We start from the raw sequence: 17,848 nt of genomic DNA on the forward strand, positions 1-17,848 counted from the left end.
TTGATACATAAAATATTCCACAGTGTGGACATGCTAGTAATGGCTACTTTGTAGAGAAAGGGGTCAACAAACTTGACTGGCTGCTGTAGCTGCCAAGAATTTAAGGTAACTGTGCCTCTTTTTTTCTGTACAAGTTATTTCTTCTCCTTGCACATTTAAAATATTTACATTTGGAAATATTTATTGCTTCTCTTACCCTGTTTTCTGATGCATCTATTTTTGTATTACAAACTGTATTAATTATAGGTAAGAAGTCGTGTCTGTTTATGTATGGCATAAGCTGTGCTTCACAGCTTTTGCATTCCACGTTGGTACCATAAGATGCACGTGTGTGCCCACAGAACAGAAGTATATACACACATTCTTAATCATCCTAGGCTCAATGTTCATTGCAAGCAGAGTTCTAATTTGTAATTACATAAAGTTAAATTCCATACTCTCTCCCAGGCCTTATTTGATGCAATTGGGTTGCAGTTTTCTACAATGTGTCTCAAATGTATAATTATCTCAATATGATGATGGTGTTGCTATAGAACTGCTGTTTGTGCTGTTTGAAACATATGTTTTGGCTGCATACAGAAAAGAAAATGTTAACCAAATACCATTTGTTTATCACCATTTTTGTCACCAGATTACAAACTTGCAGAATGCCTTGTATGCCTAAGCAAGAGTGTACTTAGGGTTAAGGTTGCCAAAAGTTTAATTGAACCAAGACCCATCACCTGGCAGAGGAGGCAGCCCATCAGGGATTTGTTTTGGGGCTGTTTTTATTTAATTTCCTGATGTTATCAATGCCCATTATGAGCTCAGTAACATATTGTAAGTTTACACATGACACTAAAATGATATCTGCTCTCAAGATATTCTGCAGAGTTGGATGAACTGGTATTTTGTTCTGTTAGAAGTGATGAAGAGATTAAGACCAAAAATGTTAGATTATTCATGTGTTAGAATATTAAATATATACCAGTTGTCTCACTAATCATTCTGAATTGTATAACAGTTCTGTGACTTTTGATAGCAAGAATCTGTTTCTTATACCACACCAGGGGTTGGTAACCTATGGCACGTGTGCCAGGCATGGTATGTAGAGTGATTTCAATGGCTTGCTGACTGTATGTGAGTGAGAGATCGGAGAGAGAGTGAGTGAGCGAATGCATGCATGAAAGATGAAGTGACTGTGTGGGTGTACAATCGGAGTGAGTCAGTGAATGCATACATGAAAGATGAAGAGACTGTGTGTGTGTGCGAACGGAGTGAGTGACTGGGTGAATTCACACATGAAAGAAGAAGAGATGGTGTGGATGTGCGATCAGAGTAAGTGACTGGGTGAATGCATGTATGAAAGAGGAAGAAACTGTGTGGGTGTGTGATCGTAGTGAGTCAGTGAGAGAATGCATGTTTGAAAGAGGAAGAGACTGTGTGGGTGTGCGATCGGAGTGAGTGAGTGAATGCATGCATGAAAGATGAAGAGACTGTGTGGGTGTGCGATTGGAGTGAGTGACTGGGTGAATTCACACATGAAAGAAGAAGAGATGGTGTGGATGTGCGATCAGAGTGAGTGACTGGGTGAATGCATGTATGAAAGAAGAAGAAACTGTGTGGGTGTGCGATCGTAGTGAGTCAGTGAGAAAATGCATGTTTGAAAGAGGAAGAGATGTGTGGGTGTGCATGAAAGATGAAGAGACTGTGTGGGTGTGCTATAGGACTGAGTGACTGGGTGAATACATGTATGAAAGAAGAAGAGACAGTGTGGGTGTGCGATCAGAGTGAGTGAGTGAATGCATGTATGAAAGAGGACGAGACAGTGTGGGTGTGCAGTGGGAGTGAGTGAGTGAATGCAGGCATGAAAGATGAAGAGGTTGTGTGGGTGTGCGATCGGAGTGAGTGAGTGAATGCATGCAGGAAAGATGAAGAGACTGTGTGGGTGTGCAATTAGAGTCAGTAACTGGGTGAATGCATGTATGAAAGATGTAGCGACTGTGTGTGAGAGAGATGAAAGATGAAGAGACTCTGTGGGTGTGCAATCAGAGTGAGTGACTGGGTGAATGCATGCATGAAAGAGGAAGAAACTGTGTGGGTATGCGATCATAGTGAGTGAGTGAGTGAATGCATGTTTGAAAGAGGAAGAGACTGTGTGGGTTTGCGATCGGAGTGAGTGAGTGAATGTGTGCATGAAAGACAAGACTGTGGGTGTCCAAACCGAGTGAGTGAGTGAATGCATGCATGAAAGATGACAAGACTGTGTGGGTGTGCGATCAGAGTGAGTGACTGGGTGAATTCACACATGAAAGAATAGATGGTGTGGATGTGCGATCAGAGTGAGTGACTGGGTGAATGCATGCATGAAAGAATAGATGGTGTGGATGTGCGATCAGAGTGAGTGACTGGGTGAATGCATGCATGAAAGAGGAAGAGACTGTGTGGGTGTCTGATCTGAGTGACTGGTTGAATGCATGCATGAAAAATGAAGAGACTCTGTCGGTGTGCAATCAGAGTGAGTGACTGGGTGAATGCATGTATGAAAGAGGAAGAAACTGTGTGGGTGCGTGATCGTAGTGAGTCAGTGAGAGAATGCATGTTTGAAAGAGGAAGAGTCTGTGTGGGTGTGCGATCAAAGTGAGTGAGTGAATGCATGCATGAAAGATGAAGAGACTGTGTGGGTGTGCTATAGGACTGAGTGACTGGGTGAATGCATGTATGAAAGAAGAAGAGACAGTGTGGGTGTGCGATCAGAGTGAGTGAATGCATGCATGAAAGAGGACGAGACAGTGTGGGTGTGCGATGGAAGTGAGTGACTGAATGCAGGCATGAAAGGTGAAGAGACTGTGTGGATGTGCGATCGGAGTGAGTGGGTGAATGTATGCATGAAAGATGAAGAGACTGTGTGGGTGTGCAATTAGAGTCAGTAACTGGGTGAATGCATGTGTGAAAGCTGTAGCGACTGTGTCTGAGAGAGATCGGAGAGAGAGAGAGTGGTTGTAACCATAGGTTTCAACCTTACAACAAGAAATCTGGACAAAGCCAAGTGGGACAAAGGCCTAAAAATATGGACAATTTTTAAATATTGCTCTTACAAACTTAAGAAGTTGATAGAATAACAAGTTTTGCATTGCCGTGAATTTTCTGAAGGGTATGAAGTATGAAATTCTGCCATTATTTTCTAACTTCAGTCTTTAATGATTTGCCACTAATTTTCCAGAAAACCTCAATTTTTAGAAAAATGGACCAAAAATATGAGGCAAAAAAACTCTGGACATTCTACGAAAATCTGTACAGTTGAGAGGTGTGATCGTAACAAATGTACTAATTACAGTAGCTGATAAAAATTATTCTGCTCAACTTTGCTTAGCTGCAAAGCCATACTTGCTGCTTTAGAGAGATAAAATTAATGTCGAGCAGAATTGAGTTCAGCTTCAAAATGAAAGTTGTTGCGTACCGTGAGTTCAGATTCATACCTTCAAAATGAAAGTTGTTGCGTACCGTGAGTTCAGCTTCATACCTTCAAAATTAAAGTTGATGCGTACCGTGAGTTCAGCTTCATACCTTCAAAATGAAAGTTGTTGTGTACTGTGAGTTCAGCTTCATACCTTCAAAATGATACTTGTTGCGTACCGTGAGTTCAGCTTCATACCTTCAAAAAGATACTTGTTGCGTTCCGTGAGTTCAGCTTCATACCTTCAAAATGATACTTGTTGTGTACCGTGAGTTCAGCTTCATACCTTCAAAATGATGCTTGTTGTGTACCATGAGTTCAACTTCATACGTTCAAAATGATACTTGTTGCGTACCGTGAGTTCAGTTTCATACCTTCAAAATGATACTTGTTGCATACCGTGAGTTCAGCTTCATACCTTCAAAATTTATACTTGTTGCGTACCGTGCTTCTTATTTATTTACTCTTCGTTGAGTGGAAATTGTCCCTCAGCAAGAACATGCGCGAATACATGGTGGCGTTATTAATACACTGGTATCTTTTAAAATGACTCAGAAAAGGCAAAAACTTGACATCATCTCACTTAAAGACTTTTGGACACACGAATATGGATTTATACAAGAAAAGGATTGTGCTGTTTGTGCTTTATGTTGTGAAACTGTTGTGTGCCGTATGTCAAGTGTAGAAAGACACTACCAAACTAAACTTCAGTCCATGTTTAAAAACTCTGAGGAGAATAGTGAAGCCATAAAAGGGGCTGTTTCTGGTTACAAAAAGCAAACTAGCATTTTTAGTCAAGTAATTGGAACCAAAAATAAAGCTACCGAATGCAGTCATAAAATTACTCATTGTATGGCTTTGAAGGCGAAACCTTTCTCAAGGAAATTTTTTGAGCAGTACTGAAATTTTTAGTGACTTACCAAATAAAGAAACAAGGAATGCCGCAGTGGAGCAGCGGTAGCATTGTTGCCTCACAGCAAGAGGTTCTCCTGTTCGATTCTCAGCTGGAATGCCTTCTGTGTGGAGTCTGTATGTCCTCCCCGCAGTCGAGTGGCATTCGAAAGACATGCGTGAATGGGTGTGCCTTCGTTGAAGGTGAAGCAGTGGGCTGGCAACTCGGCACCATAAAAATCTACTGCCAATCATTAGCGGACTGGAGTTCCGCTGTGGCGACCCCTAACCGGGAAAAGCCGAAAAGACAAACAACAACAACCAAATAAAGAAACAATACTGTCTTGGATTTGAGAAATACCAGCTTCTGCAAGATCAATCGAGAGACACATAACTTATATGGCTGAAAAATATAACGGTAAAGCAGACAACCAGGTTACAACAAGCTGTTGTATTTAGTGTTGCTCTTGATGAAAGAGTCGATGTGAATGACATGGCACGCCTAGCAATACTTGCGAGAACTGTGCTGCTTAATACCTCTTGCTGGTACAGCCAAGGAAGAGAAGAGTATAACTGCATTTGTAAGCTATTTTGAAAATCAGCACATTGACATAAATAAAATATCCTGTGTTACTACTGATGCTGCCCCTGCAGTGGTCAGAAAGAACAAAGGATTTGTTAAACTTCCTCAGGAGCATACTGGACATCAGTTATTGAGCTTCCATTGCATTATACACCAGGAGAGTTTGTGTGCGAAGATTTTGTCACAGTGCTTGAACTCTGTAATGTAAACTGTTGTCAAGATAGTTAACTTCATAGTTTCTTGCTCTTCATTGATCCACATGTGATTCAAATCTCTTCTACAAGAAATGGTGAGCACTTATACAGACCTCCTGCTGTACAGCAATGATCGTTGGCTTAGTCAAGGCAATGTTTTGAACAGATTTGTATCAAGTCTAGAAGCAATCAAGCTGTTTCTAATTGAAAAAACAACATTTCCCGAAACTGAATGATGAAAACGGGCTATGCAAACTGATGTTTCTGGATGACAAAAGTAAACAGCTTGTAAACACAAGTTTAGGTCATTCAGGACAGGGTCAAACAGTAGTTTTGAACTTTTTGAGTACTGGAATGGATTTGCACCAAAATTAGATATATTTTCCCGTGATATTACCACTAACACCTACAAGTACTTTCCAAATGTAAAGGCTCATTCAGATCGATTTACTGTCAACAGAGATGAGCTTCAGAAATACGTTGAAGCACTCAAAGGAGGGTTTGCTAAAGGAGGTCAAGACTTCCAAATTCATGGGCTCATATTTTCTTACCTCATCAAGCCTGACTTAATTGATGTTACTACCACCCAATTTGACTTATTTCTTTTTGACTGGATGGATGTTGACAATTTTGAAATGCAACACATCGAATTCAAGTCATCACAGTTATGAACAATAAAAGTTGTAGATTTGCCGAAAACTCTTGAAGGAAACTGCTTGGAAAAGTCAACTGCCATCCTCAACTGCTGGACATCCCTGCCTGAAGTATTCACCTGCTTGAAGAAAGTTGCATTTGCTCTGCTTTTGGATCTACTTATACATGTGAACAAATTTTCTCACACAGGAAAGCTGTTTTGAGTCCAGAGAGAAGTTGCCTAACCCCTGTGCATTCAGAAGCCTGTGTGAAGCTGAAAGTGACTAAATGCACGCTTGATATTGAACAATTAACCAAGGAGAAGCAAGGGCAAGTGTCCCACTAATTGATTAATGACTCAGATCAATAATAATCAGTCATTACTCATATTAAAAATGTTAACATGTTTTATGTCTGATTTATTTTATTTAATATTTTTGTTCTTCCAACTATTGGACTTTCTGTCTTAAAATATACATTTGACAATTTAAAATTTTCAAAATGTCTTCAGAACTCGAATAAAACATAGTTTTTGTATGTGTTCCTATGTACATTAAAATACTGAACAGTCAACAACAGGAGAATAGTTATTTACTCATGTATTGGAAACATGTTAATAGAAGTTAATGTGCATGAGTGTGATAGAAAATACTTTTTTTTTTTTTCTGTCGCTTGGCAATCCTGGAACTTTTGGCACGCTGACTGACTTTGCAACATTACTTCAGCACAACATTCCTGACTTAAGATACCTTGCAAAACCTCAACATGTAAATACCACATCATCAGCACTTTATTATCTCTTAAGCACAGTGACAACAGCACTTTCATGATCAATTATGATAGCTGAGATTGTATCTCTATGCAGTCTTGAAATTATCATTCCTTCTGTGTGTAAATCTATCAGTAATATTCATGAAGCAGGTTCTGAAAATGCTGTACTAAAAATGGGAACATCCTTTGTAAATAAAATGGCTGAAATGTAGCAGTTTTAAGCAATGACATGCATACTCTAGATCCATGTTCGAACCCTACAGTTTCTGCTTACATTCTGTATGGCTCTAAACAAATCAACCTGTATTCCACTTCATTGGCTAATGTTGTAAATGTGTGAAATCACTAGTATAATGGTTACTAAATTTACTAAAAGGGCTAACTCAGACTGGGCAAAAATTAAATAAATAATGAATAAAAACATCTTAATCCCAAGTTATTGGGTCACATATGACAAAAAATACTAATAAGCCCATTTGCATACTATGTGCTACATACTCTACGCTATGTATGTTTATTATTGCTTAAAGCTTTTTAAGCATTGATATAACAGAATGTCTTTTTCCACTGTCTAGGTATGTGTTGACATTTTACCTGTAGTGCTTCGATTACCTGTGAAAGGAGACTTTTTCTGACGTAGTAATATCACCCACCTAACACGGGCTAAGTTTTAGCCTCCCACACAGGAATGTACTTTCATTCTGACAACTGTTCATAAACCTAGAAGTACCAGATGAGGTTACTGTGGGACAGGACACAGGACAGAGATACCAGATGCCACCTATTCAGGAGGTGCAGGATGACATTACTGAGATAATGAAAAAGGAAAAATAAACACAAGAGAGCTGGTTTTTAACATAAATACCGTAAGCTAAAAAAGACATTTCTTGAGGTTGGGATGATGTGCAAAGGTGTTTGGTGGATAAAAGTGTTTGTATATAACTAACTATCTAACATTTAAATACATTAAATACAAATTCTTTGAAACAAAAATAAAATACAAGTATAAACAATGTACAATTTCCACTCAGAAAATAGAGTTGTCAGTGTTGCTTTCTTAACAACAGTCTTTTTACATACACACACACACACACACACACACACACATTTAAAATTACTGATAAATGCCCACTAGGTATGTACAAACCATGTAACTCAAATGAAGTAAGGGTGGGGTAGATATATGATATGCTAATCTTATTTTCTTAGAAATCTTAAGATTAAAATTAAAATTACCAAGCTTCAGTAAACGCATTAATATCCATGTCAAATGCAAAATAAAAAAAAATGCACATTTTTACCTTTAGCTTCACAATCAGTGTGGCATAAATCTGTACTACATATACAGAATTGTCATAAAAAATTCCAAATCTGAAAGTCTGTGCAGATATGTTGGGCAGTGAAGTGGTCAGTAAAGCAGAAATTAAAGGGTTTAGCTTAATTATTTCTCATAACTATACATGCACAGGTACTATTTTAATAGTAACACACATTATATATATATATATATATATATATATATATATATATATATATATATATATACATACATACACACACACACACATTGTACATGCATCTATGTATAATACATATGTATATACATGGAGACATACACACATGCACAAAATGTTTACAAATGTTACACAAAATGCAAGCCATTGAATAGTATATAATATGCTTTCACACTGGCTTTTGTAAATTTGTTATTTTCTTTTCCATGACAATACCACAAACATACAGTAACTATTTTCAATGGGACTTGAAGTGCATGTTTTCATTTGACTCATAAAAATGTGCTCATCTGGTTAGCTTGGCCATATAATTGATTTCCAAGCCAGTGGTAATGACAATGTAAAACAAATATGACATCTCTTCATTAGGGTAATAGCACAGCTGAAATACCTAGCAGAATCTAATAATTTAGGTCAAGCAGCACACTGTTACAATTTCTAACCAAACACTGCTTGGAAATATATATTTTTCTAGGAAACGGCTATTATTAAGAAAATAAATTGCAAAATCAAAGTTCATTGGATTTTAGTTGCTGCAGTTACAAAACAACATGCTGTTTTTATGAATGCTCAAAAAATCCAATAGTGTAACCTCTGGTATGACATTAAAAGCCCTGAAGGACAAGGCAGTTAGATCAATATTAGTTTATTTCAACAACAGCACAGTATGAAGACAGGGCTGATAATTTGATGGATTTCATTACCTGTTGGGGAGATGAGTCCAGGTGATAAGAGACCAGGGACTCCATGGGGCAGAAGACGAGCATTTTCTTGCATTGTGATGCCCAGCGATCGCTTTGGGGGCCTTCCTGGTCTTGAGCTGTGGAATAACAAATGCAAGAAAAATTAAAATGATCTGAAATGGTATTTAATGAAAAAGACAAGAAAAGTCATACCATAATGTAAAACACTCTGTATTCTGAAATGTTTATGTGATAAAGCAAAACACTGTGCATTCTGAAATGTGTGTGTGTGTGTGTGTGTGTGTGTGTGTGTGTGTGTGTGTGTGTGTGTGTGTGTGTGTGTGAAGATGGACCTTAATGATTTTTATAAATTACTAAATTATAGAAAATGCTTCTCAAACAAACATCACAAAATATATGTAACTGTTAAAAATGTTATTTCTTTTTTGTGCTAAAGAGCATTAAGGTTTAAATTCAGTAAGGGTACTTGCTCGTATGTTGTAAATATTATATATTTCATTTTGTAAAATGCCAACTCTCTGTTCTTTGCTTTTGGGCTTATGTATTTTATTTTATTTATTTATTTTTTTGCTTCACTACATAATGACTAAGCCTCTTGCCATCTTAAATGTAAACATATTCATGTACTAAAATTTTATTTTACTATCAGCTTCAAGACCATTTGTAAAAATATAATACGATAGCACAGCACAGGCAGTATACATAATCTGGAAAACAGAAACATACAGCTCAAATATACTGCTAACAAGCAACTTTCACTGCATTTAATAGCATTTTGACTGCCCAGTAGCTGAAATGAAATGAAGCACTCTGCACTTACTGTGTAGTGTATTCACTACACAGTTATTAAGGAGCTATTTATATCAGTAGCTCAATAGGGAGCATACACTCCTTTGATGTTGGAAGATCAGAAGGTTATAGGTTCTATTCCCATATCAGCTAGTTGGACTGATTTTTTTTCCAGTACTGACACTGTAATTCTGCAAAACGGGGTGCTACAGTCCTGAGTGTACCATCCTTTGTATGAAACATTAAACCAAGTCACCATCTGTCTGACTTGGTGATAGCTCAGGCACATGTACAAGATCCTACGGCACTTACTGAAGAAAAAAAAAAAAACAATATTGGAAGTTCCCAGGTGTCCTAGCAAAATTTCTCCTAGTCAGCAAAATTCCACCTCAGGTCTCCCCTGAAACTAGGCGAATGGCTTAGTAGGACCCAATCCAGTTAACAGAGCATGCATGCATAAATGAATAAAATAAAATAACATCAATGAATAAAATCTTTACCCCTCTCTCTGCCTTTCTCTTGCCTCTGCTTTTCAAATGCATCAACCTAACAGATGTCTAAGTTCTAAATCACAAAACCTAATAGAATTGCATAAACCTGCTCATCCACCAGGTTAACATCTTTTATCCTTTTCTCTAGAGCGACACTGGAATCCTCTCCCACCTCTCATCCATACCACTGACAGTCTCTCCGCCTTCAAATCCTTACTGCACTCATACCTCTCTTCACAGTGGGAATGCTCTTGTTCCCATCCTACATAGCTTCCCTTAACTTACTCTCTCTCCACAGCTACTACATTATACTGTAAATAAACTCCTAGAGTTTCTATCAGCTCTAGCTAAAAAAAAAAAAACAAAAAAAAACTGTATTTTTGCTTCTAACATTTTTATCTTGCATTGTATCAATTGTATATATTGTATTACTATTTTGTATTTTGCATTCTGTGTATTACTATTATGTCCAAAACAGAAAAAAATCCACTTCACCTCCACGACTCAAATCATATAAAACCAAGGTGTATTGCGTAAGAAATACGCCTTGGTTTTATGATTTGAGTCGTGGAGGTGAAGTGGATTTTTTTTTTCTGTTTTTTTTTCTGCTTTGGATTGATTTGTTGTTTTCCACTTATACCGTTTCCACAGTGGCATTATTTGTGTTTTTTCTCCTATTACTATTATGTATTTGTTTTTATTCTTTTTTATTTACTTTGATTCTCTGTATTATTCTGGAGCTTTTCTCCCCAGGACTCCATTGAAAACAGGCTCTTCATGACCCAATGGACTATCCTGGCAAACAAACTGCAAATGAATAAATAAATAATAAATAAAATGAAATAACTAAATAAATAAGCAGACAGTGTTGTATTAAATTATACTTAACACATCATGCTATTTTGTACCAGTGTAACACTCAGACAAAATGGTATTTTGGCAGCTGCAAATTCGAGTCTGTGAAGTTATGTATATTCACTGTTCAAGGACAGATGACAGCAAAACAAGTTAGAAACTGAAGGACACACAGAAACCACAAGCAGCACAAATATTTCAATGTGTTTAACTTTTTTTGATATTCCAGATCATCTAGGTGTGTAAAATAATTTAGCAGTTGTCACACCTCAAAATGTCTCAAAGGAAGTACCACAGTGATGTGAGTCTTTTTTTCCTACAGTGAACTTTGCCTTCCATAACATGACAAACTGTAGACACCATACTTTGAAATGCTATGTATCTTCACTTACTTACAATTCTACTGCTGTGAACTACTGACTTAAGTTTCTCTGGAAACAGTATCTGTTTCCTTTCATCTGATGTACTGTCGTTTGTATTAAGTGTATGGTACTAAGGTATGTTTTATGGTGCTTTTAATAATTCCTGCAAGAGTAATAAAATAACAGTTTTTGTCTTGCTTCTCATTTCTTAATTTCTAACAACTTACCACAACATCCCCCCAAAATGTGCTGCTGAGGTGTGATGCTGGCCCTCACTTCCCTTTCTGACCTATTAATTCATCTTTGACTAACATTTCACATAACACAGCCCTGATTTGTTTTCATCAGCTTTATGGCACACAGTCTAATATATGTCATGCAGGTAAAAAGACATCCCTGCACAAAAATGATGCGAGATTTTAGTTGGAAAGAAACATTGTGGGCCTTGGCTGCAGGTCTGCTGCTTATAATGGAAAGGTTCATTTAAGACTAAATCAGTACTTTGTTATATTTAGCTAAATAAATCTGTTAACAACAGTGAAACACATTTTAGATAAACTAAGTGGAAGATTATAGTTTCCCTTAGCCCTCTGTGATATACATTTTTGTCACTGTAAGTACTATATGCATTGTACAGATCTGCATATTTATTGATTATGTTTCAGTTCAAGACCATGATCATCAATTATTTTTGTTCCAACTTAACCCACTGTATAATATTGATGTACAGCAGACTGAAAGAACGTGTAAACATTTTTATTAAACATGCGGTGCTCATCACAATTCGCTAAGTTTTCCTTGACCTCCCCCACTTCCTATGTTGTTCTGTCTTTCGGCTTTTCCCGGTTAGGGGTCGCCACAGCAGAACTCCGGTCCGCTAATGATTCGTAGTTGATTTTTACGTGCCGAGTTACCAGCCCTGATGCACAACCTTCAACGAAGGTACGCCCATTCACGCATGTCTCCATGCAGAAGATGCTCTGAGAATCGAACCAGACAGCGTCTTACTGTGAGGCGACAACGCTACTGCAGCATCACTACAGCGGGATGAGTCCTGCACATTTGTCCATCATTGTCTGAAAGACAACTTTAGTCTAGTTTAATCCATTCTAGCTTTTTATGACTCGTGTCAAGTATTTATATTACTTTCTGGTTTCAAGCAAAGAGCCTGATAGAGCACCTTGTAGGACTGGATGATAAAGTAACTGATACTATCCCATTTAATAATCTAAAATCTGCCTTCATCAGCACCACTGAACAGCTGTACAGTATCACTTGGCAGTCCATCAACAGATGGTTTGCTTACAAAGAGTGAGATGAAGTTGCCTTTTTACAAGTCAAAAACCAAAGTACCAACAATAATCCCCATGCTTAACTTAAATGTGTCTATATTCCCATTATGTTAAAAAGATCTGTGTTAAAAGTCAGCTAGTATGCCATGAGTTTTGGCAGCATGATTAAATAAGAATGTTTTAGAAACTGAATGTAGTTGGGTAGTAAACCACTGGGTCTTAACTGTAGCTGAAGACCCTACTCTTATACAATGGCACTGAATATTTGGAGTGCCATTATGTTAAAAAATATATCTTTGCTATTGTGACATAAGAACCTTCACAAAAGCCTTCATAGCAAGTTTCATAGTTAAGAACCTTTACAAAGCTTTCACAGTAAGTTTTATAATTAGGACATGTTTAATAACAAGCTTAGTAGTTCTCATATACCCACAGAAATGACCCTAAAACTCAGTAAAAAAAAATCCTGTCAGGCTAGTAGGCAGTGCGAGGGGTACAGACTGTATATATCGTACCACACAATTCATTATTTCTGCTTAGCACTTTAATGTACGTTATAAAAAACACATGCATTCTTTTCCACTAAATGGAAAAATATATATCTCAGGTTTGTTTCAAATGTAGATATATACCCTTTGTGGCAGTCTCGAAACCTATTACAACAGCACACACATCTCCAACACATAGACGCACCCAAGCCCTTCATTAGCTGAAAGTTTTGTGTACTACAATACATTATGATTAAATCACCATGCATAGCTTAATTTGATTACTTTTCTCAGGAAAAAATCAAGAAATTCATTTCTTGAGCTTTGGCCTCAAAATTAACTTTTTTTAACTCAATTTCTTACACAAATAAGCTTGTTATGACTGGTTATGGCACTGATCTAACTATGGTAGTTTATACTAATTCTGACATCTAGAGTTTGAGAGAATATTTCTCAACTATATAGCAATTTCTCAAAATACAGAAATGGAATGAGATGGTTGGGGCAGCCATCCTTAAAAGCTGGGATGATAAGTAATCAGTAGTCAGTGGTTAAGTTTTAAGTTTCAGCAAACATTCGCTAACAAATTGCCAGTGTGAGCTCTTTAATACCAATGTAGACATTACAGGTTTTTGTGGAGGACATAATAGGTGTAGTGCAAGTGTTGACTGAGAATGTTAAGTGTTACATTATCAAACTAGCAATGAACAGTTCTTGTTTGCCTGTAGAACTCAGCAGGGGAACGGGATTATTATTTTTTTTATTTGCTAAGATGTAATGATTGCCGCACTGCTGACCTTGACTATTTGGATTATCTCTATTATTGTTTTGATGGAACATAAAGAAACACGTCCTGACATTTAGTAGCATGATCTGGGCGTGGTTCTTGATCTCTGTAGACAGTGAAAGAGGTAACTGTTCTATTTTTTGTTACACTGATCTCATAATTTGTTACTGATGGACAAAGTGGTATAAGGTGCATTAACCTCGATTTGAGCCAACGCTGTTTTTAGGGGCTATGTTGAAGAAGATGAACATAGAGGTGAAATGTTAATTTCCAAAATGAAAACTGAACAGTAAAGACAAATAAGCATAAGACTGAATGCCTTTGTACCAAAGTTCCTTGAGGTTTCTAGAGAAGCAGAGAAATCTTTTAAGGACCTTGCCTGACATGAATTAGCAAATCTAGGGAAATGGTCCATGACTGTATTTGCAAATTCTAACTTCTGTGGTATTATTAAGTGCAGATATCATGATCCATTCGTAATGCTTCATCTGACAGAGACCTTGTCTACTCTAATCCTATATGTATGAAAAAACTAGCTCTGCCAATACAAATAACTTTTGGAAGTGAGATATATAAACACAGCTGAGGCCTTTTTCAGTTGGTGTTGAAATTTCTCATGTTATCCTTTTCAGTTTTTGAAGCTAAACATATATTACTGTAGTAAGTCTTCAAAAGTATTACTAGAGGTGTTGGGTGAAATGTAAAGGCAGTTTAGGTGCACTCTTTATGCTACACTTATATGTACTAACAGGAGGATGAACTTACTATGCACAGAGTATAGGAAATTAATACATTGGAAGGAACACAGTACATGCTCTTTGTAAAAGATGACAATATCACCTACCCCTAGGAGCTGTCTACATTGTCTATATATGGCGAATCCCAAGGGCACTATTTTGCTGTCAAGAATGATAACTCTCAGCCAAGTTTTTGTGACAAGCAACACCTGATGCAAAGTATAACAACTGTGCTGGCAGATTCAGCCTTGTATCAAAGGTAGTTTATAGCAGACACTGCAGGTGATATTAATTGATATTTTTATGCCAATGAGTGTGTTCCAGTGATTATCAAACAGAGATGAGGGTAGGATAAGGCTGTGGGTCATCTTCTGGAATCAGAGGATGGGACTTGTTATATGTGCTTTTTGTAGAATTTATACCAGGGACAAATACATGAATTTATCTCAACTTTGTCTCTTTCGGCTTTTCCTGGTTAGGGGTCGCCACAGCGGAATTCTGGTCTGCTAATGATTGGCAGTAGAGTTTTACGTGCTGGCTTGTCGGGCCTAATGCACAACCTTCAACGAAGGAATACCCATTCATGCATGTCACCACACAGAAGATGCTCTAACTGAGAATCGAATGGGCAACGTCTAACTGTGAGGCGACAACGCTACAGCAGCACCACTCAACTTTAGTCTTCATTATTAGTTCAACCATAGTAAGTGAGATGAGGCATAAAAGTATACAGGGAGAATAAAATGCATCTGTGGATGAATTATATCAACCATAACTGATATGCACACAAGTTTCTGAATCTATACTACTGACACCACAGACAGAAAAGAAGGTTATAGAAGAGAGCCACAGTCAGACTAGCGAAAACAGGGATAAATGTGGATGGTGCATTGATCTGTTGGTTTCTTTACATTTTCTGACTAGAGTGTTATAATGAGACGAGAGACAGAGGGAACTAAGCTCTTACTACAAGCAATAACAAAATCAAGGTAAAGTCGATACACAAAATAAATATAAGTAGTTTACAAAGATGTGAAGTTAGAAAAGCAAGTCAAAATTGAGCAGTAGTGAAATAATAATGACCTTTGATGTTTGAATATGACTGTTAAAATAAATATGCAAACAGTGTATCAACAAATATCATAGGAGGTGCAAGGCAATATGTCTTATAACCATTTATCCCTTGTCGGTACCCACTTTTAGACCATACCTCCTCCTTTTGTGGAGTTTTAGGCCAGTGAAACCAGGTCTAAATTTGTGAATAGCCATTCACATGGGAACTGAAAGACTGGATGGCTATTCACATGGGAACTGAATGACTGGATGTCTATTTGTGAATAGCCATCCAATATTTCAGTTCCCATGTGAATGAATATAATGTATCACACTGATGAATTTGCAGTAAGAGTCTATTCCAGAAGTAATGAAGCTGCTGCATAATGAAAATATCTCCCCGTCTTGTTTCCTTTTTCTGCTGTTGAAGATTGAAATCCCTAATCCTGGTATTGGTTGGACTATTCGATTTGTGAAAATACAAGTGATCAAGCATCACCAAGTCCCTAATGGCATGAAAGGCAATGCATAGATTTCCCCTCAGGAATCTACAAGATTCTGTATAAAGGGATCCTACTTCTGATCTGTTCTGGTAGTTTAGGATTTTTAAACCAGTGATGATCTTAGTTAGGGACCCCCCGGGTTCTTTCTAATTATTTGATATGGCTAGTGAGGTACAGCCCAAAGAAGACAATTAATTCTGAATATAACGGGACAACGGTCTCTTTAGATGTAGATGACATTCCTTTGGAATGTCTGACCACTGTCATTACATGATGATCAAAGGGAAGGAATTATCTACCCAAATTCTAAGGTTTCCAAAAGTATTCTTGTTTTGAAGTGGGGTGTTGTCTATGTTGTAACTTGAAATGAGAAGTCTTCTACCAAATGTGACAATAAAGTACACCAGGTATTTAAGAGTGTAATTTCATGTTGAAGGGCTTGGCCATCAGAGAAAGAGAGACTTAGCAATGACCTGCACTTTACAGTCACCTGCAAACCTGGTTAGCCAGTGGCCTTGGTTCATGGTTTGAAGATCAGAAAAGTAGTTGAACAAAAGAGGTCCCAGCAATGAGGCCTGTGGGACACCACTGGTCACCTTCATACTCACTGGTTCTCACCTGCTATCTACACTGTGTGGGTTCTGTCTTTAAGCCAATTTGCTATACATCTTACCAAATGGGGATCGATTTGCTAGCATGAGGATAGTGTCAAGCACCTTGGCCAGGTCAAGGTACACCATGTGGACCGAAGGACTGCTGTCAACAGCCTGTTTTTCCCTTGTAAACAAGTGAACCAGCTTCATTAGCAAGAATCTACCCTCATCAAAGCAAAACTGCTGCAGGTCTAGCACGCTTAGACTTTTAATATCATAGTTTAGCAGGTCACTTATAATATGTTCCATGGCTTCACAAATAAGACTGGTCAGACTGATGGGTCTGTAATTCCTGGAGTCAACAGTGGGGATGCACTTCTTGACTTACATAACTACTACTGTGTGCTAAACCTCAGGCTGAATAGTTGAAAGAGTGGCTGTGCTAGGGATTGTTTGGTACTGTTTATAAAACAGTCGGGTATATAATTGGGTGCCATGGAGAAAATATTTTTCATCTTAGAGATTACCATTAGTATATGTAGTTTTAGGGATGACTGAGGGGGTCTGAGAGATTCAGGGTAATTGGCCTGTGTGAATAGTCATCCCTGAAGTAAGACTCTCAATGAATTTATTTGTGAGCATGTTGGCAGTATGTTTGCGAGCATGTTAGCAGTACTACTACTTCTACAATTCTACTGAATCAGCATGGAAGATGCTAATATGAAAAAGTTTCAATGTTGAGTATTATTTCTCAATTTCCTAACAAAGATAAGTAAGGATTTCTACTTGTCCTTAGCTTCAGATGCTTTACAGAATTAATAGTATTTTTCAAGTTTTTAGTGAATTTCTGCATATTATCCTTGACATGATGATATTTTTTTCCTTTTATTATAGTGTTTATTTGTAGTGGGCAGCATGTTCCTTTACATCTAGATCGGGTTGGGACTGGGAGTTCATTATATTTATTTAATAGGGTATAGAACACCTTTGTGATGTCACCTTCTCTACCAATGTCTAGGGTGACGCTACTATAATTTGAAGAGATAAGTACATTTGAAATCATTGAACTGTGTGATATTTGTCTCCATGGGTTTACAGATTTTTAAGGTGAAGGCGATTAGTTTATGATCCAACTTAACTAATGAAGGGGACACCGGGAGAATAGTACCTGA

General features: G+C 37.5%; 1 protein-coding gene across 3 annotated transcripts in view; it reads right to left on the reverse strand.

Moving 5' to 3' along the window:
* DACH2 (dachshund family transcription factor 2) overlaps window positions 1–17,848 on the reverse strand; it is a 1,303,080-nt gene that overhangs the window by 733,151 nt on the left and 552,081 nt on the right. For all 3 annotated transcript variants that reach the window (XM_044057751.1, XM_044057750.1, XM_044057749.1), the window contains exon 2: window positions 8,727–8,842. In XM_044057751.1, the coding sequence (XP_043913686.1) occupies window positions 8,727–8,842 (116 nt within the window). The remainder of the gene's footprint in view (window positions 1–8,726; window positions 8,843–17,848) is intronic.

Source organism: Protopterus annectens, chromosome 15.part0 (assembly GCF_019279795.1).
Source record: "Protopterus annectens isolate FY-2018-M chromosome 15.part0, PAN1.0, whole genome shotgun sequence".
Taxonomy (NCBI): Eukaryota; Metazoa; Chordata; order Ceratodontiformes; family Protopteridae; genus Protopterus; species Protopterus annectens.